Source organism: Stenella coeruleoalba (assembly GCF_951394435.1).
Source record: "Stenella coeruleoalba genome assembly, chromosome: 5".
NCBI lineage: Eukaryota > Metazoa > Chordata > Mammalia > Artiodactyla > Delphinidae > Stenella > Stenella coeruleoalba.
The window spans coordinates 66,847,557-66,864,548 of NC_137150.1; the positions used below are offsets into that span (position 1 = coordinate 66,847,557).

At 37.1% G+C, this 16,992-nt stretch overlaps 1 protein-coding gene across 10 annotated transcripts in view; it reads left to right on the top strand.

Annotated features, from left to right (window-relative positions):
* The window catches only part of TP63 (tumor protein p63), a gene marked incomplete at both ends in the record, with an annotated part of 241,562 nt that overhangs the window by 87,123 nt on the left and 137,447 nt on the right, over window positions 1-16,992 (top strand). For all 10 annotated transcript variants that reach the window (XM_079922211.1, XM_079922219.1, XM_079922216.1 and 7 more), the window contains 2 exons: window positions 12,456-12,584; window positions 13,349-13,481. In XM_079922211.1, coding sequence (XP_079778337.1) covers window positions 12,456-12,584; window positions 13,349-13,481 — 262 coding nt within the window. The remainder of the gene's footprint in view (window positions 1-12,455; window positions 12,585-13,348; window positions 13,482-16,992) is intronic.

Consider the following 16,992-nt stretch of genomic DNA (forward strand, 5'->3'; position numbering starts at 1 on the left):
TGGTTAATAGCACAGCCTGCTGGGTTTGCTGCCCTCACCAAGTGTGTATCTTTGGGGAAGTTACTTGTGCTCTTTGTACCTCAGTTCCCTTACCTATAAAAATGAGGGTTATGAGAGTCTACTTTATCATAGGTTGTTGGGTAGATAATAAGAGTTGATATCCATAAATTTAGAACATTTAGAACAATGCATAGCATGTAGTCTGTGTTCTATGATAGTAACTATAATTGTTACACTGTACTGTTTTACTCAAGTGATAAAAAGCCATCTTAGTGAACAAGACTGTGATAATACCTTGCCTATTCAAGGATACAGATTTGGAGAAAATGCAGATTTATCAAGGTATTCTATTTTTGTTAACAACTCCAAAGGGATAGATTTCAGGTGAATTCCAAAGCTGTGTGTTCTCATGTGCGGTTTTGTTAAAGTGCAGATTCCTGGGCCTCATTCCAGGCCATCTGAAACAGAATCTCTTGGAGGCAGGGACAGGAACTCTGTATTTTCCAAATGTGGACCAGGTGATTCTTTTGAATGTTAAAGTGTGACACCTACTGCCCCTTGCTGGGGAAGTGGAATAACCTCCCATGGTCAGGATCCAAGGCCTTCCCTCTCCATGAGAGATAGGTGCTATTCTCTTTTCACTGTGACAGATATGGAAATTGAGGCTCAGGGAGGCTGAATAACTTGCCTAAAGTGACTGACTTTGTAAATAACAGACTAGAGACTCTGAGGCCAGATCTTAAGACCCCAGAGTTGTCATCTTCCCAGTTATCATGTGATCTTGAGGAAGTAAAGTACCACTAGGCTTCAGTTTTCTTATCTATAAAATGGGGTAATACTGGTATCTACATCACAGATGTTGTGAAAAATGAATGCACGCCAGGCACGTTGCAGAGTACCTTGCCTATAGAAGCAATCAAATATTAACTGTTATTTCTGCTATAGATGTTGGCATTGTTATTTTTACTCCAACTTCCCAAATATTTCCTTCAATAAGCATTTGCTTGACACCCCCTTGGTACCAGATACTCTGCTAGACTGTGAAGCCACAAAAGCCAGAAACTGAAATAAATGAGATTCCTATCTCAAAGAACCAACCACTCAGTAGAAACTGTAAATAAGAGACTATACTGTAAGAAAAGATGTGACCCTGATCAGAAAGAAACTGTGAAGTGCTGTAATGATTTAGCAAAACCAAAGCTTATCTACCAGGCTCTCTTAGAAAATATGTCATTCTGGGTGGGTGAGTTTTTTAGATAAATTCTTTAAAGAGCATTTTCTTTTTCTTTTTATACTGGAATATAGATATTTCTGAAAATAAGACATACTTACTTTGCTGTCCTTCTAAACCAAGAATAGTGTGTACCATGAAAACTGTTGATGGCTCAAGGGTACCATTGGAAACTTCATTCATTGGGTTGTATCATCACACCAAAGTCCTCAGGGGCTGCTGGGGTGTACCTGTCTCTTTGTTCCTGCTTTTGGTTTTAAATTTTTTTCTCTTTTATTGTTACAAAACATCCAATTCCTTCCTTACAGAGGTTATTGTGATCTATCAGAAAGAATAAAACTTCAGAGTTAATCCAACCGGTATTTATATACTAACCATGCTAGTCTGCATGAACTAAGGCCATTCATTCATTCATCAAATGTTTATAAATGCCCTATTATGTCAGGAATTGTTATTTATAGGGATACAAAGATATATTCATGTAAGTTTTTGCTCTTGAGAGTCTATAATGTGGAAGTTTCTTAACCATTTATAACTATAATTTCCTCACATCTCTCAAATAGAGCTAAGGCAATAGCCAATATTGAAATGTCAGGAATTTGGGGGTGTGGTAGAAGAGGGGTACAAAATACCTATATTAGTACAGTAATGGCTTTTTTCTTAAAAGCAAAAATCTTCTTCAGATTTCTTTCAGTTCATGAAAACAGACACTAATGTAGTTCTTTAGTGAGAGCGAAGCGACATAACAGGAACTTTCAGAAAGCAGGGATTGCTCTTTGCTTTATGCCAGTTCGACTTATGAAAGGTTTCATAGGGATGAGGTACTTTCAGAAAGCAGGGGAAACCTGTATTTCCAGGTGCAGTGCTAGGTCCTGGGATGCAGCAGTGAACAAGGCAATCTGCTCCCACTGACTTTGCATTCTGATGGAGGACTGACAATAGTCCAATAAATACATAATACAATTGCAGATAAATGATCTAAAAAATATATAGAAGAAGTGTGTAGAGAGTGAAGCATTTTCTTGGGTTCATTTATTTGTCTAAATTCAATCCAGTACATTCCTCAATCCTAAGAAAACTCCTCTGATTTCCATTTCCCCATAGTCCTTCCAGAACTCTGTGCTCATATGTCTGAGCCATGGATGTTACATGAACTTCCCATCTGGACTTCACATTAGTGCAAAACCATAACATATCCAAAACCTGATGTCATGGTTATTGCATCTATTCAAATATCTCCTAAATTCTAATTTGGGGGCGGTTTATAGGTAAATGCCTGTGTGTAAGCATGCATGTGTCTATATTTGCATGCTATAATGTTAAAAATGATATTATAAGTAAGGTGGACTCAAGTCTCCCTTATCATGATCTTCTACCAGATGCCAGATTTCAGGTTGAGTTGATCAGAGTATTAAGTGATAAATTTATTATAGGAGAGTGATGCATGACAATAACATTTTTTTAAGTTCATGGATTTAGAGAGACAGCTCAGCTGGTGAAAAGTTTTAAATGTACACTTTCTTTTGCAGAGCATTGCAGTGGGATCCAGGAAGGCTGGGGCTTAGCACTAAGGCCCTATGGACATCCTGTGGGACTATCAATAAAATCCCCATGAGTCCTCATTTATAAAGTATACGTGATAAGTAAAGTCCTTTCCTATTCTGTTGTTGTTGTTGTTGTAAGAACCAGGAGATTAAAAATATCGTTCTTGACTTCCACTTCCTCACTTGTTAGTTGGGGCAATACCATTTCAACATGAGTAAATTACAATAGAATGGACTAAGGACAAAAATACTTGAAGCACGCCAAATTGAGGAAATGAACTCAAACAAAAAACAACAAAAAATTGTAGTTCTATGAATCCATTTGGGTTGCTATAACAAAATACCACCAACTGGATGGCTTATCAACAACAGAAATTTATTCCTCACAGTTCTGGAAGCTGGGAAGTCCAAGATCAAGGCACCAGCAGATTCAGTGTCTGATGAGGTCTCACTTCCTAGATCATAGATGGCTGTCATGCCTCTGAAAATTAACATGGTGAAAGGGGCAGGAGAAGTCTCTTGGAGCCCCTTTTATAAGAATACTAATCCCATTCATGACGACTCTACCATCATTACCTAATCACCTCTCAATGACCCCACCTCCAAATACAATCACATTGGGGATTGAGTTTCAACATATGAATTTTGGGATGGACACAGACATTCAGTCTGTTTCAGTAGCCCTTCTGAGCTGAGTTTTGTACTGGGTGTTGGCAAATGTAAATAATAAAGCTTGGGGGAATATAGTGGAGTATAAGAGGTTGTAATTTGCAAAGGCTCCTGGCTGAAAACTAACATGTAGGATACAGCTGGATGAATGATTTGCCAAAGGGGTTCAGCCCAAAGGAATAAAGGATATGAGGGGCAAGGTCTGATTGGGTTTTGTTCAGGGCACAAAGATGAGAGACTATAAATTCTGAGTTAGGGAAATGTAACCTGATGAAAATGCTGTTGGTCTAGACAGATGATCATACATAGGTTAGGAGAGAATTCGGACAAAAGAAATGAAGGCAGGAAGAAGGTTCAGTGGGAATTGGGAGTGTGAGAGAAGGGGGCTATAAGTCAGAGAAATCTTACCTTTAAGGCTGCAAATGCTTAGGACAAAGAGTGGGGCACAAAATATGAATCTTAGAGGATATGGTTCTTAAGAGAGGAAGAATTCACCTCAGAATTAAAAACTGGTGATTGACACTAGATATACAGACTTTGATGAGAGAATTTGGGGCCTGGGGTGCTCAGTAAAGAATTCTAAGAAAAACGAGCTGTGAGCAATCAGGTCTTCAGACAGGTAGCGATGAGAAGAGAAAAGTCTTCTGAAGATGAAAGGGTGGTTAATTAACTATGGTAGAAAGGAGAAGAAATGAATGTTGAAAAATACAAAAGAGAGTTTCTTAAGAATTAAGTTTATCAGTTCAGTAATATGATATAAAAAGGAATTCCTTGGTTATGTTACTTTGTTGTTTAAATTGTGACAAATCAAAAATGTTAAGGCATAAGATATGCTCTAAAAGCAATTTACCCATTGAATTTTTTTTGTTAGGTTTTTTTCCGTTTTTTCTTAATTGATCTACAATATTGTGTTTCAGGTGTACTGCAAAATGATTCATATATATATATAGTATATTCTTTTTCAGAGTCTTTTCACTTATAGAATAATCCAAGATATTGAGTAGAGTTCTCTGTACTATACAGGAGGTCCTTGTTGGTTATCTGTTTTATATTTAGTAGTGTGTATATGTTAATCCCAAGCTCCTAAATTACCCCCCTCCCCACTTTCTCCTTACTCATTTAAATTTTGTTTGCCAAAAGTGAAGCTGGGATATAGGTTTGACTTTGGGGTGAATAGATGAGGAAGAGACCAATCATTTTTCAACATGAAGCTGAAAAGAAAAGATTTCCATCCAACAAAAAAAAATTCTTAATGGGCCTGATTTAGATTATGTGAGTGACTTCCTGAAGGTGGATTCATCTCAAGTATTTGAATAAATTTACTCCTCCAGGGCTCTTGGGCACTGCTGGGTACAATAAAGAGGCAGTTTACTAAAAGACATCTGGGTGTTCTTCACCATCCTTAAAATTAAGCATGACAATTATTAATGATAGTGATAATAATAGCAGAGTAAACTGAAACTGTGGGAATGTTTCTGAACAAAAAATATAAAAGAAATTGTGTGATTTAGAACGCTGTTGAGGCCAACCAGAAGACTTGCTCTGGAAAAGATCCAGAGAGGTTGGTAATACAAACAAGACATAATTTGATGGGTTGATCGATTGGATGGATGGATGGAAGTAAGGTTGGAAGAAAGAATGAGAAGCCATGTTCAGAGGTTTTTTTAAATTAATTTTTATTGGAGTATAGTTGATTTACAATGTTGTGTTAGTTTCTGCTGTACAGCAAAGTGAATCAGTTATACATAGATATATATCTCCACTCTTTTTTAGATTCTTTTGCCATATAGGTCATTACAGAGTATGGAGTAGAGTTTCCTGGGCTATACAGTAGGTTCTTATTAGTTATCTATTTTATATATAGTAGTGTGTATATGTCAATCCCAATCTCTCAATGTATCCCTCCTCCCCCTTTCCCCATGTTCAGAGTTTTTAACAACATTTATCTGAGAACTGGGGACATTCCCCGAGTATCTGAGTACTCTAGTCCTGATGGTGGGCAACAGAGACCTCAGCTGTCTTTTCTTACACTACATTTGTCAGCTACTCCTGGCAAGATGGAAAATCTGCAGAAAGGCTGGATATTCTCTAATATCACTCACGGATTAGTACTAATTTTCCCACACCATTTCTTACTTATTTTGAGTGTGAAGGATAATTATTGTGATGAAACAGAATTAGTAGGCTATTTTGTTCCCTTATAGAAAAGAAACATTCTAACTGTGAAAAAACCTTCATATTGTGAATGAAAATTAGAAGTCATATATGTAATTTATTTAAGAATGAACTTTGAAGTTATACAATCCTAAATTTAAATTCCAGCTCTATCACTAGCTGAGAGACCTTGAACAACTTCCTTATCCTCTCTGAGCCTAAAGATGGTCATATGTAAACTGGAAAAGCAGGGCCTATGAAGTGAAATCCTGGCACAACCAATGGTAGTTCTTTCCTGCTAGTCACCAAGCGAGTAGAGCACAAGCCAAAATGAATGACCTAGTCTGGCTTTCCTGTCCTTGGGAAGGCCGTAGTCCAGTGGGAAATTAGGAGTTGGAGCACAAAAGGTAAAAATTAGACAAACATTGAAGGTGTTTTATTTCCAACACTAAACTATGAAAAACTTTCAAAAAAGTAACATCTCATTCATTCCCTACATAATAGATACTCAATATATATATTGTTGAATCATTTGCACATAAACCTTTACTTGAGATACAGTATTAAAGAAGGGCAGCAACAAATTTTTACAGAAAATTTTATTATTTTTTAAAAATCTGAGCAATTTCACTACATTATTTTTTTAAATGTATTTCAGGAACAGAGATAATGGTAAAATAATTAGGAAGTGATCAGTTTTGAGTATTTGTTATCTTTGTTTTTCTAAATTATTTAAGTTTAATATTTTATAATAAATAATAATAATAATTGTGTTTAACAACTAACTAGGAAAATTTCAGAAAATTTAGCAGTCTGCTTTCATTAGCCAATACTCCAGCACAACAGTGGATCCTAGGGTAAGTTCTTCAGGTCTAGACCTCAGTTTCCTTATGAAATAAGAGAGCAAGACTAGACAGACTCTGAGATCACAGCCAACATTGACATTCTATGAGGTCCTCAAAGATTTAAACTCATGTGTGACCCCATCTTCCCACCTGTGAGAGCAGTTGGTGAGGCGGCCCCTCCAGGTCTGTTCTCATGGAGATTTCTGGTGCCAGATTCTCTCTCTAGCAGAACAGCTGACACCCAGTCAAGGGGACCTTTGAGTCAGGAAATCTAGGAACAGCCCATGTTCTTCTCATCTGCATCACGACTAACTGCTGTTTTATTTCATTAAGTGAATTAGGGGATGTTTGTCTAGAATCAAGTATATTTCCTAGTTTTATAACTTTAAGCTTGGATGATCTAAAGGGAACTAAGGAGGCTTTAAATATTCAGAACAATTAATGGGAACTGCTGCAAGAAGCTGAGTTGGGTAATTCAGGGTGAGAATTAACATCTGATACATAAATTTATTCTTATTGGACTGTGAATAAAGACCGATGTTGAGTATAATATAGCAGAATGAACTGATTTCTTTTCAGATTTCAGCTTTTCCATATATTATATAAATACATATAATATATGATGTATTTATTATATATATATGTATTTTCATATATATATGAAAAACTGCGCTGGATGGTCTTTGAGATCTATTCATTCTAAAATCCATCTATAACACTAAGGTTGTTTTGAACTTTGAAATTTTAGAGATTTGGAGACTTTTCAGGAGAGCTGAAAGAACCTAAATGTTAGACAGACTCCAGTGATGACTTTTAGGTAAGAACAGGAAAAGTGAGAGGGAATACAGGCTGTTATCAGATACCCCTTGGTGTTTTCAGGTCATTTCTACACAGTAGGACCTTTCTTCCTTCCTTCCTTCCTTCCTTCCTTCCTTCCTTCCTTCCTTCCTTCCTTCCTTCCTCCCTTCCTCCCTCCCTCCCTCCCTCCCTCCCTCCCTCCTTCTTTTCCAGGAAAAACAAGCTGAAAAGAAAAAAAAAAGACTTAAGGCTTGCTGTCTTTGGGTGTGACTTTTTTTTAAACATCTTTATTGGAGTATAATTGCTTTACAATGGTGTGTTAGTTTCTGCTTTATAACAAAGTGAATCAGCTATACATATACATATATCCCCATATTTCCTCCTTCTTGCGTCTCCCTCCCACCCTCCCTATCCCACCCCTCTAGGTGGTCACAAAGCACCTAGCGGATCTCCCTGTGCTATGCAGCTGGTTTAATGAAACCACTTGAACAGTGATTGGTCTATGAGTGAATTGATACTGAGATTCACCCAAAGGCAAAATGTTGGAAGATAGGTAGGACTTTACCTCATTCTTCCTGCCCTATGACACCAACAGATCACTTTCCTTCCTTTCTCTTAAAAATGATTTACATATTTATTCAGAAATGGAAATCAATAATGGGTTTGCAAAGAAGAGACCTTGAAGATCCTCAAGCCTAGACCACTGATTTGTTTTTTTTAACAGAACCCTTTCTTCAAATGAAATCTTGCTCAGAGCGCTAATACACCTAAGACAGGCAAAAGACAGACTTCATGGTGTTAAGGAGAGAGGAGATCTACCAGTATGGCCATGTCTTTACATCTGGTGAATACACTGAGGCACCTAGGGTTTCATGAAACACAATTTGATAACCACCAGCCTATCCCACAGCCCACCCCCATCTTTTGTTATAAAGCCCTCTTGATGCCTGAGGCCCTGGGGCAGGAAGTTGCCCAGTTTAATGTAGCAAGCCTGAGACAAAGGTGATCTAGGAGAAACTGAGAGGTGATGGGGGCATTGTTTTGGTCCAAGGACACAGATAACAGGATGAAAGGTTTGAACTGGATTGAAATGAGGGATAATTCTGGTTTAATGTAATTACTTCTGTGTGACACTTTTGCAACTTTAGCAGACTTTTCAAATACACTATTTAATTAGCTCAATTCAGTAAGTATTGCCTGGATACAAATTATATAGTATTTGACCTAATAGAACCAATGTATTGATTGTGTAAATGTGAAAATGTATAATACATTTTCTTTAAGTAAACCTTTCAAGTAAGGCTTTCAACCACCCTGTGAAGGAAGCATAGTTGAAAAAAGTAAGTTACAAAAACGTTAAATAACTTGGGAATGGCCTCATAGAATGCCAACGGTAACCTGAGATTTGAATCCAAGTCTGTCTCACTCCAAAACCCATGTTCCTTCCACTCTAACCTCAAGGAACTATCAAACTGCAAGAAATGCAAAGATGGGAGATATAGGCTTAGCCCTGAATTACTTAAAATCCTCTATAGTAATTGTAACACAAGCAAAAAGCTAGCATTGACTAGATCCAACAAGAGGCCAAGAAAATTTAAAGAAACAAGATTATATTTCAAATAAGCAACCAGGAAATACGTTGTGCGCAGGAGAGCACTGAGGATTGGGTAGGCATTTGAAAGGCAGTGGAGTAGAGATGATGATCCTTATGTCACATTCAAGGAAACTGAAGCTCACAGAGCTGAGGGGCATTTCCAAGGTGTTGGAGCTGGTTAATGGTGACATCAGAGATACAGGGAAGGTCTTTTAGAAGTCAAAGAGAAACTAGAGGGAAAATATGAAACAAAGAAATAGCAGAGTAAGCACAAAAAGAAACCAGAACTTCCATGTAGAAATAGTGAAAGAAGTAGAAACACTAAGTGACTATGGAGCCAACAGTATTTTTCTCTCTTTTGCTTTAGAGGAAAGTGACAGTGTCTACTTCCATCTAAGATCCTTCTTTCTTTTTGAATCAGCCCCATACTGCCTGTTACTTAAGATCTAGGTTATGTTAACTGTCAATCTCTTAGAAACTACACCTATGTTTCTGCCAACTTTAAGAAAAAATTCTCCTTTTTTGTATTGAATGTCACATACTGAACATCACTGTTACTGAGAATCTACTTCACGTTGCTGAGTTCACCTTGTAGTGCTCACCTGGCTGTCAGGCTACCAGTCATAGTGTTAAGGTCTTTGGATATTAGGGACATGCTTATGGGTCCATGTACATGACAATCCATATGACAGTTTGTTTACTTTTTGGAGTTTGAATAATTCATATATTTGTTCACCTCCGTTTTTGTCACTGGTTAGGAATTGTTTTTACTTTTATTCTCCCCACTTCCTTCTCCTATTTTATTTGAAGAAAAATTTTAATGTAAATCAAACATATTCAAAAGTACCATCTATGGGAGAAATCTTCTTAACTGTCAGTCAGTATTAGATCTATTAAATTTTATTTCCTTTCTACTCACTAGTTGGGAGTGTATAAACCAAGTCTGGGTTCCAACTCCAAAAAAAGAAACAAAGAAAATTAATTTACCCTTTCAATTTAAAGATATTGGATTTTCAGGTGCTTTTCTAATTATAGACAGATTTTCTAGATGTGCCCATCAGGGACATCATAAACTCTGATAGCCCACTCTTGCTTCCGATTCTACAAGGCAAACTTTCTCATTCCTCATTGCACCTGCTCTGCAAAGGTCATTGTATTCACTCTCATGGATTTATTTTCACCCTATGATGAAGATTTCTGTTTCTAAACTTCTAGCCCATTTCTCTCCCCAGAGTTTAAAGTTTATTCAACTGTCTGCTTCACTTTTTGTATATCCCATTGATCCTTCAAACTTAACATGCTAAGATGGATCTCATCATCGCTCCTTTCTTTCCAAGCTGGATCTTCCAACTGTGTTTACTGATTTAGTTAGTGGAATCATCAACCACTCAGTCCAAGAAAGCTGGAAACTTGAAGTCATCCTTGACTCTACTCTTCCTTCTTCTTCTGTCAGTAACATAAACAATATCTGACAACCTTTTCACTAATAATTAAAATTTGCTCCATCTTTTCCATCCCCACTTTTATCATCCTATTGTCTTACCTGGACTTGTGCAACAACCTCCTAAATAACTTTACCCATAAACCAATAAGCTATAAATCCTTCCTCTATACAACTTCTGGATTTATCAATGTAAGACATATCCTATTTCAATCTAATGCTTCAAATCCTTTAATACTGTAAGGATGGATACACTAACCTACATATGTGATAAAAAATTATATACAAATAAATACACACACACATAGACACACACATAGTAAAGTACAATAAAACTGGGAATTTCTGAAAAAGATCAGTAGATTATATCAATGTTAATATTCTGATTCTGATATTATATGATAGTTTTGCAAGCTATTATATGATAGTTTTGCAAGATGTTACTTCCCATCGGGGAAAACTGGATAACTGGGACATGGATAATCTCTATATTTTTTATTACAACTGCATGTGAATCTACAATTATTTCTAAATAGAAAGTTCATTTAAAATATCTTACAAAAAACTCTTCAATACTCACTAGGCGTATTGAAATATTTAAGCTTTTTAAAAAACATATCACATAAATTTCTACTTCCCTCTCCAGCTTTATCTCCTGGCATTCTCTGCCCCAAATTTTTACACTGTGCTAACAGTACCATAAACTGATCACTCTGCACCATTAGTCCTTATCTGGCCTGACTGATTTCTTCTCATCATTTAGGGCTCTTTCCTTGATCCATCAGATGAGATGATATATTTCATCATTGTGCTTTTATAATATTATGCACACTTTTAATACGTTTAGTAGGGATTTGTTTTCCTGCTTTACCTTCTCTACCAGGACCTTCTAGAAGGTGACATAGTCTTATTCACTTTTTATCTCCAGTGCCCATTATCTTCTTGGCAAATAATAGATGTTCTCTATATATCTGACTTTAGTAAATGAATGTGCATCTCCATATAGCTTAAAAATCATCAACAATAAATCCAATGCTATTATCTTCTATTATGTAACTAGACCAGATCATTCATTTGCAAATTTAAGGGATTGACTATCCTATTACACTGTTTATTTAACTCTCTATAATAATAACAGTAATGATTAAGAGCTTAGCTAATTTCATCCTGGAGTAAAATTAGTCTACTGATAATCACAATGAATCACATCCTAAGATGAGATGTGCACATAAAATGCAGATTTGGAGAAGGCATCTCCTGAGAAAGCTCGTGTTGTCTTTCACAGGTATAGGGAGCAAGGTTAATTTTTTATTTTAAGTAAAGGCAAACTTGAGGACCCTACAACAAAATGAAACAAACAGAAATACCTTTCATTTGCAATCTACTCAGATGTTCGCTTATCCCTTGGTCTGACGTGAAAGTTTTGAACTGTATACTCCGGTTTTGAACTGTATACTCCGGTTAAAAACCACCCCCACACACATTAAGATATGTAACAGGTGATTAAAAAAAACTGGATCTAGAGGTCTGAGTTTATTGTCCCTGGGCCTGATGCTAAGATGGTAATTATGAGGGGGGTGATTATGCTGAGGGTGAATTTTTTTTTTATCTTGTTTTTTGTTATTATTCACACATTAATATTGTTAATAGTGATAACAACACCATTATCTATACAACCCTTTTACAGTTTACAAACTAAGTTTATATACATTATATCTCTTCTGTATCTGAGGGTGAAATTTAAGTTTTCTGAGCTCATTTTCATTTTCTGATTTTACTTTTTACCTGCTGGAGGCTGAATGGGCAGATAATCAGTTGAGACATTTATGAAACGGATTTAATAATAGGTCAGACTCGCTGTCAGACTTAATGAGGGAATGTTTATTTTCTTTTTGAAATCGGCAGAACGTAGATGGATAGTGGAGGTGCAGAGTGTAGCAACATTATTATTTAAGAATGAAGAGCTTTGATAGAAGACTTGATTGCCTGATTTTATGGCAAAATGGGATCCTTGCCACTGCCTAAAGAAACACCGGTTGTGTAACTTGTAAAATTTGCTGTATATCCCTGCATGATTTTGAAGATTCACTTGATTTTTTGATTGACTATACTTTAATTTTAATATCCAGTATCCTAAGTGCAGAAACTATAATCCTAGTTTCATTTTTGTCCTTTTAAGGTTCGTAGAAACCCCAGCCCATTTCTCTTGGAAAGAAAGTTATTACCGATCCACTATGTCCCAGAGCACACAGACAAGTGAATTCCTCAGTCCAGAGGTTTTCCAGCACATCTGGGATTTTCTGGAACAGTAAGTATCAGATAAGCAAAAAACTGTTGAACTATTATAAACAGGTAACTGTGGATGGTCAAAGTATTGCTTATTAGGGCATGTTTCTAGAATCAATAAAAATCAGTTAATGTTGTTGGGAAAAAAAATATTCCCTGCAATAGTATCTCTGTGCTCAAAATTCAGTGGAGATTTATTCAATTTCCAGCACCAAAAGATCATTATTGTTCTAAGGTGGTATAATTGTGGAGGATCAGAAGCCTCTCCTACCTAACCCAAAATAACTTCCCCAATGACTCTCTGATACTCAAATTTGTTCCTTTGGCTTAAAGATTCTCATTTACTGTTACGTTGCAAATACCCTCTGAGAAAATAAAACACTAAATTTTGTTGGTCTGTATGCCTTGCTAGGAAAAGATCTCCTTCTTAAGATCATGTTTGGAGATGTGAGTAAATTAAGGGAAAGATGAAACAATATCAGAGCATTGGGGACCCAAAAGGTTAGGGTATGTCCCTGATACTTTCCTTCTATTCTGTGTTCCACCTAGCAGTTCTTTGATGAGGGCAAGGATCATGACTCCCATTTTACAAATAGGGCTTCAATTTGGAATGCCAGAGATTTCACATCTGGTAATTGGTTGAGCCAGGATTCAATCCTAGGGTTTTTGACTCCAATCAACAAGCCTTGCCAACTTTAAAGCAAATAGAGCTCATTGTTACCGACTGAATGAGTGTGTTTTAGTCCCTTTCCACACTTAACACACTTTTGTTTTCCTTTATGGTAGGCCCATCTGTTCAGTTCAGCCCATTGACTTGAACTTTGTGGATGAACCATCAGAAAATGGTGCAACAAACAAGATCGAGATTAGCATGGACTGTATTCGCATGCAGGACTCAGACCTCAGTGACCCCATGTGGGTGAGTGGCATGGGCTTCCCCTTTAAATCTGTGGGCCATGCAATCCACATCTCTGTTATACCTGTCTCTTTCATGGCACATGAAAAGGCAGGTGGCTCTGAATGGGCAAGGCCTTTGGAAAGCTAGTCAATGTGGTTAGCAGAAAAATAATTAGGAGCTGTGGGATCTGGGTCTGCTTCAACTTTTCATGATGCATACGTTTCCACTGGTATGGGGAAGGGGGTTGGAGATAATTCCTTGCATTCTTTTTTTTTTTTTTTTAACGTCGGTTCATTGGTTTATTTATTTATTTTTGGCTGTGTTGGGTCTTTGTTTCTGTGCGAGGGCTTTCTCCAGTTGTGGCAAGCGGGGACCACTCTTCATCGCGGTGCACGGGCCTCTCACTATCGTGGCCTCTCTTGTTGCGGAGCACAGGCTCCAGACGCGCAGGCTCAGTAGTTGTGGCTCACGAGCCCAGTTGCTCCGCGGCATGTGGGATCTTCCAAGACCAGGGCTCGAACCCGTGTCCCCTGCATCGGCAGGCAGATCCTCAACCACTGCGCCACCAGGGAAGCCCTCCTTGCATTCTTTATCTAAATTGCTCTTCATGTCTATCCCAACTTAGAGCAGATGGTGCCAGCCCAATGTTTTACAGTGGGTGGAGACAGAACCAAAGCCAAGATCTGAATTGTATACAAAGTACTTTCCACTATGGCAAACTGACTCTCTCATAGAATTATCCTTCTTTAATGACAGGGGATGAGGTAAATTGTACGCAAACACACAGATTCAAGTAATAGAGTAAGAGGAAAGAAGCTAACTAATATATAAAATAGGCTTTTTTTCTGACTTTACCACTGAGTCCCTCATGACCTTAGACCTCAGTTTTTCCTCTATAAAGTAGCAAAATCTTACATGCATACACCTCCCAGGCAGCTAAGGAGTGTACGGGTTAAGGATAGTAAAACATTTTTCTGAGGCGTTTAGATGAAATTTCTTGTATTTGTGCAGTCCATCATGCTAACCGGTGGGTTTTCTTTTCTTTTTTTTAATCATTCATTCACCACATAAGCCCTCCTGCGTTTTCTATAAAAATACAAAAATTTGTAGAAAAATAGAAACGAAAGGAGCTAGAAAGAGGGTGGGGTGTCAGAGTGTCTGCTGATGTGATTAAAGAGAGCACTTTATAAAGTGGTATGACTTTCTTTTGTGGGGGGAGGGGGTGGTCACCAAATTACTTTATTTGAAAGATGGTACAGATGAAAGATGTTTTGGTGTGCCTTGCCTCTCTGGTCTGATGTAAGATTTTCCTGGAATTCTCACTATATACTCTTTAATATAGATTGTACTTTTTAATACTGGGAGAAGGGGAAGTGGCGGAAGAGGACAGGACACAACCAAAAATAGAAATTGCAACTTTTCAAATACACTGATATTTTGTCACCAAATTGATAAGTGAAAAATACATTTCTTCATTGGCCCCTTCCATCTTAATATGGATACGAGTCTCAATTATCCTTGAGCTAGTAGAAGGAAACTGACAGATAAATCCAAGGGGCAGGTAATGCAAGCCCTTGGAATGTGTGATAATTAAATATAAATATTTATAAATATATAAATTCTGATTTGACAGTGACTTAGAAATTAAGATATCCCCAATTCATTTAATAATATCACCTCCTAAGCTAACAGGTTTTCCTAGGCTGGTGCTACCTATCTTTTTATATTCTCTCCAAGCAGGGATTTTCTGTTTCTCATAAAAGCAAACCAAGTTATTTAGTTTAAAATGCAGAATCAAGACTTTTTATTTACAGTTCTTCTTCTTATTATCTTTTCACATACTGAACCATGTGGTTTCTTAATGTTCCATGTTGTTTCTTCTTTGTTTTATTAGACATTTTCTCCTTGAGAACATCTCATTTTTTTTCTCCTATCTAGCCAATCCCTATCCATCCCTCAACACCAAGCTTGCCTTACCTTCTCTAGAAAAAGATTCCATATCACTGTTCTCTACCAGCCTAAATTAGAGACTATTCCTCTGAAGAAACCTAGGTATATTTTTAATCATATTACTTATGTCACAATATTATAGTTGTTTCTTTCTCTGTCTCTAAAGGGGACAGGGACCATATTTTGTCATGCCCAGTATTTGTTACCATGTTTGGCCCATAGTAGGACCTCAGGAATTTTTTAAAATTATTTATTTATTTATTTATTTATTTATTTTGGCTGCACTGGGTCTTCGTTGCTGCTTGCGGGCTCTTCGTTGTGGCTCACAGGCTTTTCTAGTTGTGGCACATGGGCTCTAGAACACATGGGCTCAGTAGTTGCAGCACACGGGCTTAGTTGTGGTATGTGGGATCTTAGTTCCCTGACCAGGGACTGAACCCGGACCCCCTGTATTGGGAACGCAAAGTCTTAACCACTGGACCACCAAGGAAGTCCAGGAATTTGAAGTCATAAGAATGAGACTTGTCTAAAAAGTCAAAATGTTCTCTTTAAAACAGTCCTATTCAAAAGAATTTTTTTTTTCAACAGTGGAAATGTCCTATATTCCTATTGTTCAACACAGTAGCCACTAGCCACATGGCTCCTTTGGACATCTGAAATGTGGCTAGTGCAAATGAGGGACTTAACTGTAACTTTAGTTAATTTAAATTTACATTGTTTCATGTGGCTAGTTGGTAGTTTATTGGGTAGCACAGCTCTAGAATATCACCAATCAGGGCACCATTCTCTGCTTCAACATTCACAGCAGCAAAACTTCCTGTCCTGTCCTCCTCGTGTATTCCTTCCCTTTTGATTATAGTGGGTCAGTATAAAAAGTGTTATGCTTTTTCTTTACCTCCATTGTTTCCCCGGTTCTGCTTGAAAGTACCCTGATTTGCCATTTGAGTTCTAAAACTTCAGTCATTTAAAGTTCATTTTGGTGCTTTTACAAAATAGCTAAAGGAATCTTTGGAGAAAACCTAGTGGAGTATCTGAGAAAGTGTCAGCTAAGTTATACAATGATCTTAGAAGAGGGTAAGAATGAAGGAGAGAAAGCCAAGAAAATTCATAGATATAATTGCTCTTGTGATAAGTATCTTGGTTAGCTAAGAATGCACTGCCTTGTGGTTTTTTAGGTTATTATTATTTAAGAAATATTTAAGACGATTATTCATAGGTATTCAAAATTTTTCCTGAGCATCAGCTATGAATATATACACTTGATGTTGATTCTTTTGGAATTGATTTTTACTTATGCTCATAAGAGCAGTGGCCTGATTGAAACTGAGAGTATTCAATTTGAAATTGATCCAAATTTTCCTCTCGGATGTCTGAATTACAAATTTTCGAAGCTACGGCTTTCTTAGGCTTCATTATTGGATGTTGATTAACGCGTCTGATATTTTATTTAATCTTTCCCGGAACTTTGTGAGGTAGCACTTATTATCCTTTTTTTATAAATTAATAAATTTAAAAAGTGGTTAAAAAACTTTTCTAGGATGACATGTGTAGTCAGCAGCAGTGTCAGTATTTTGTCCACCTT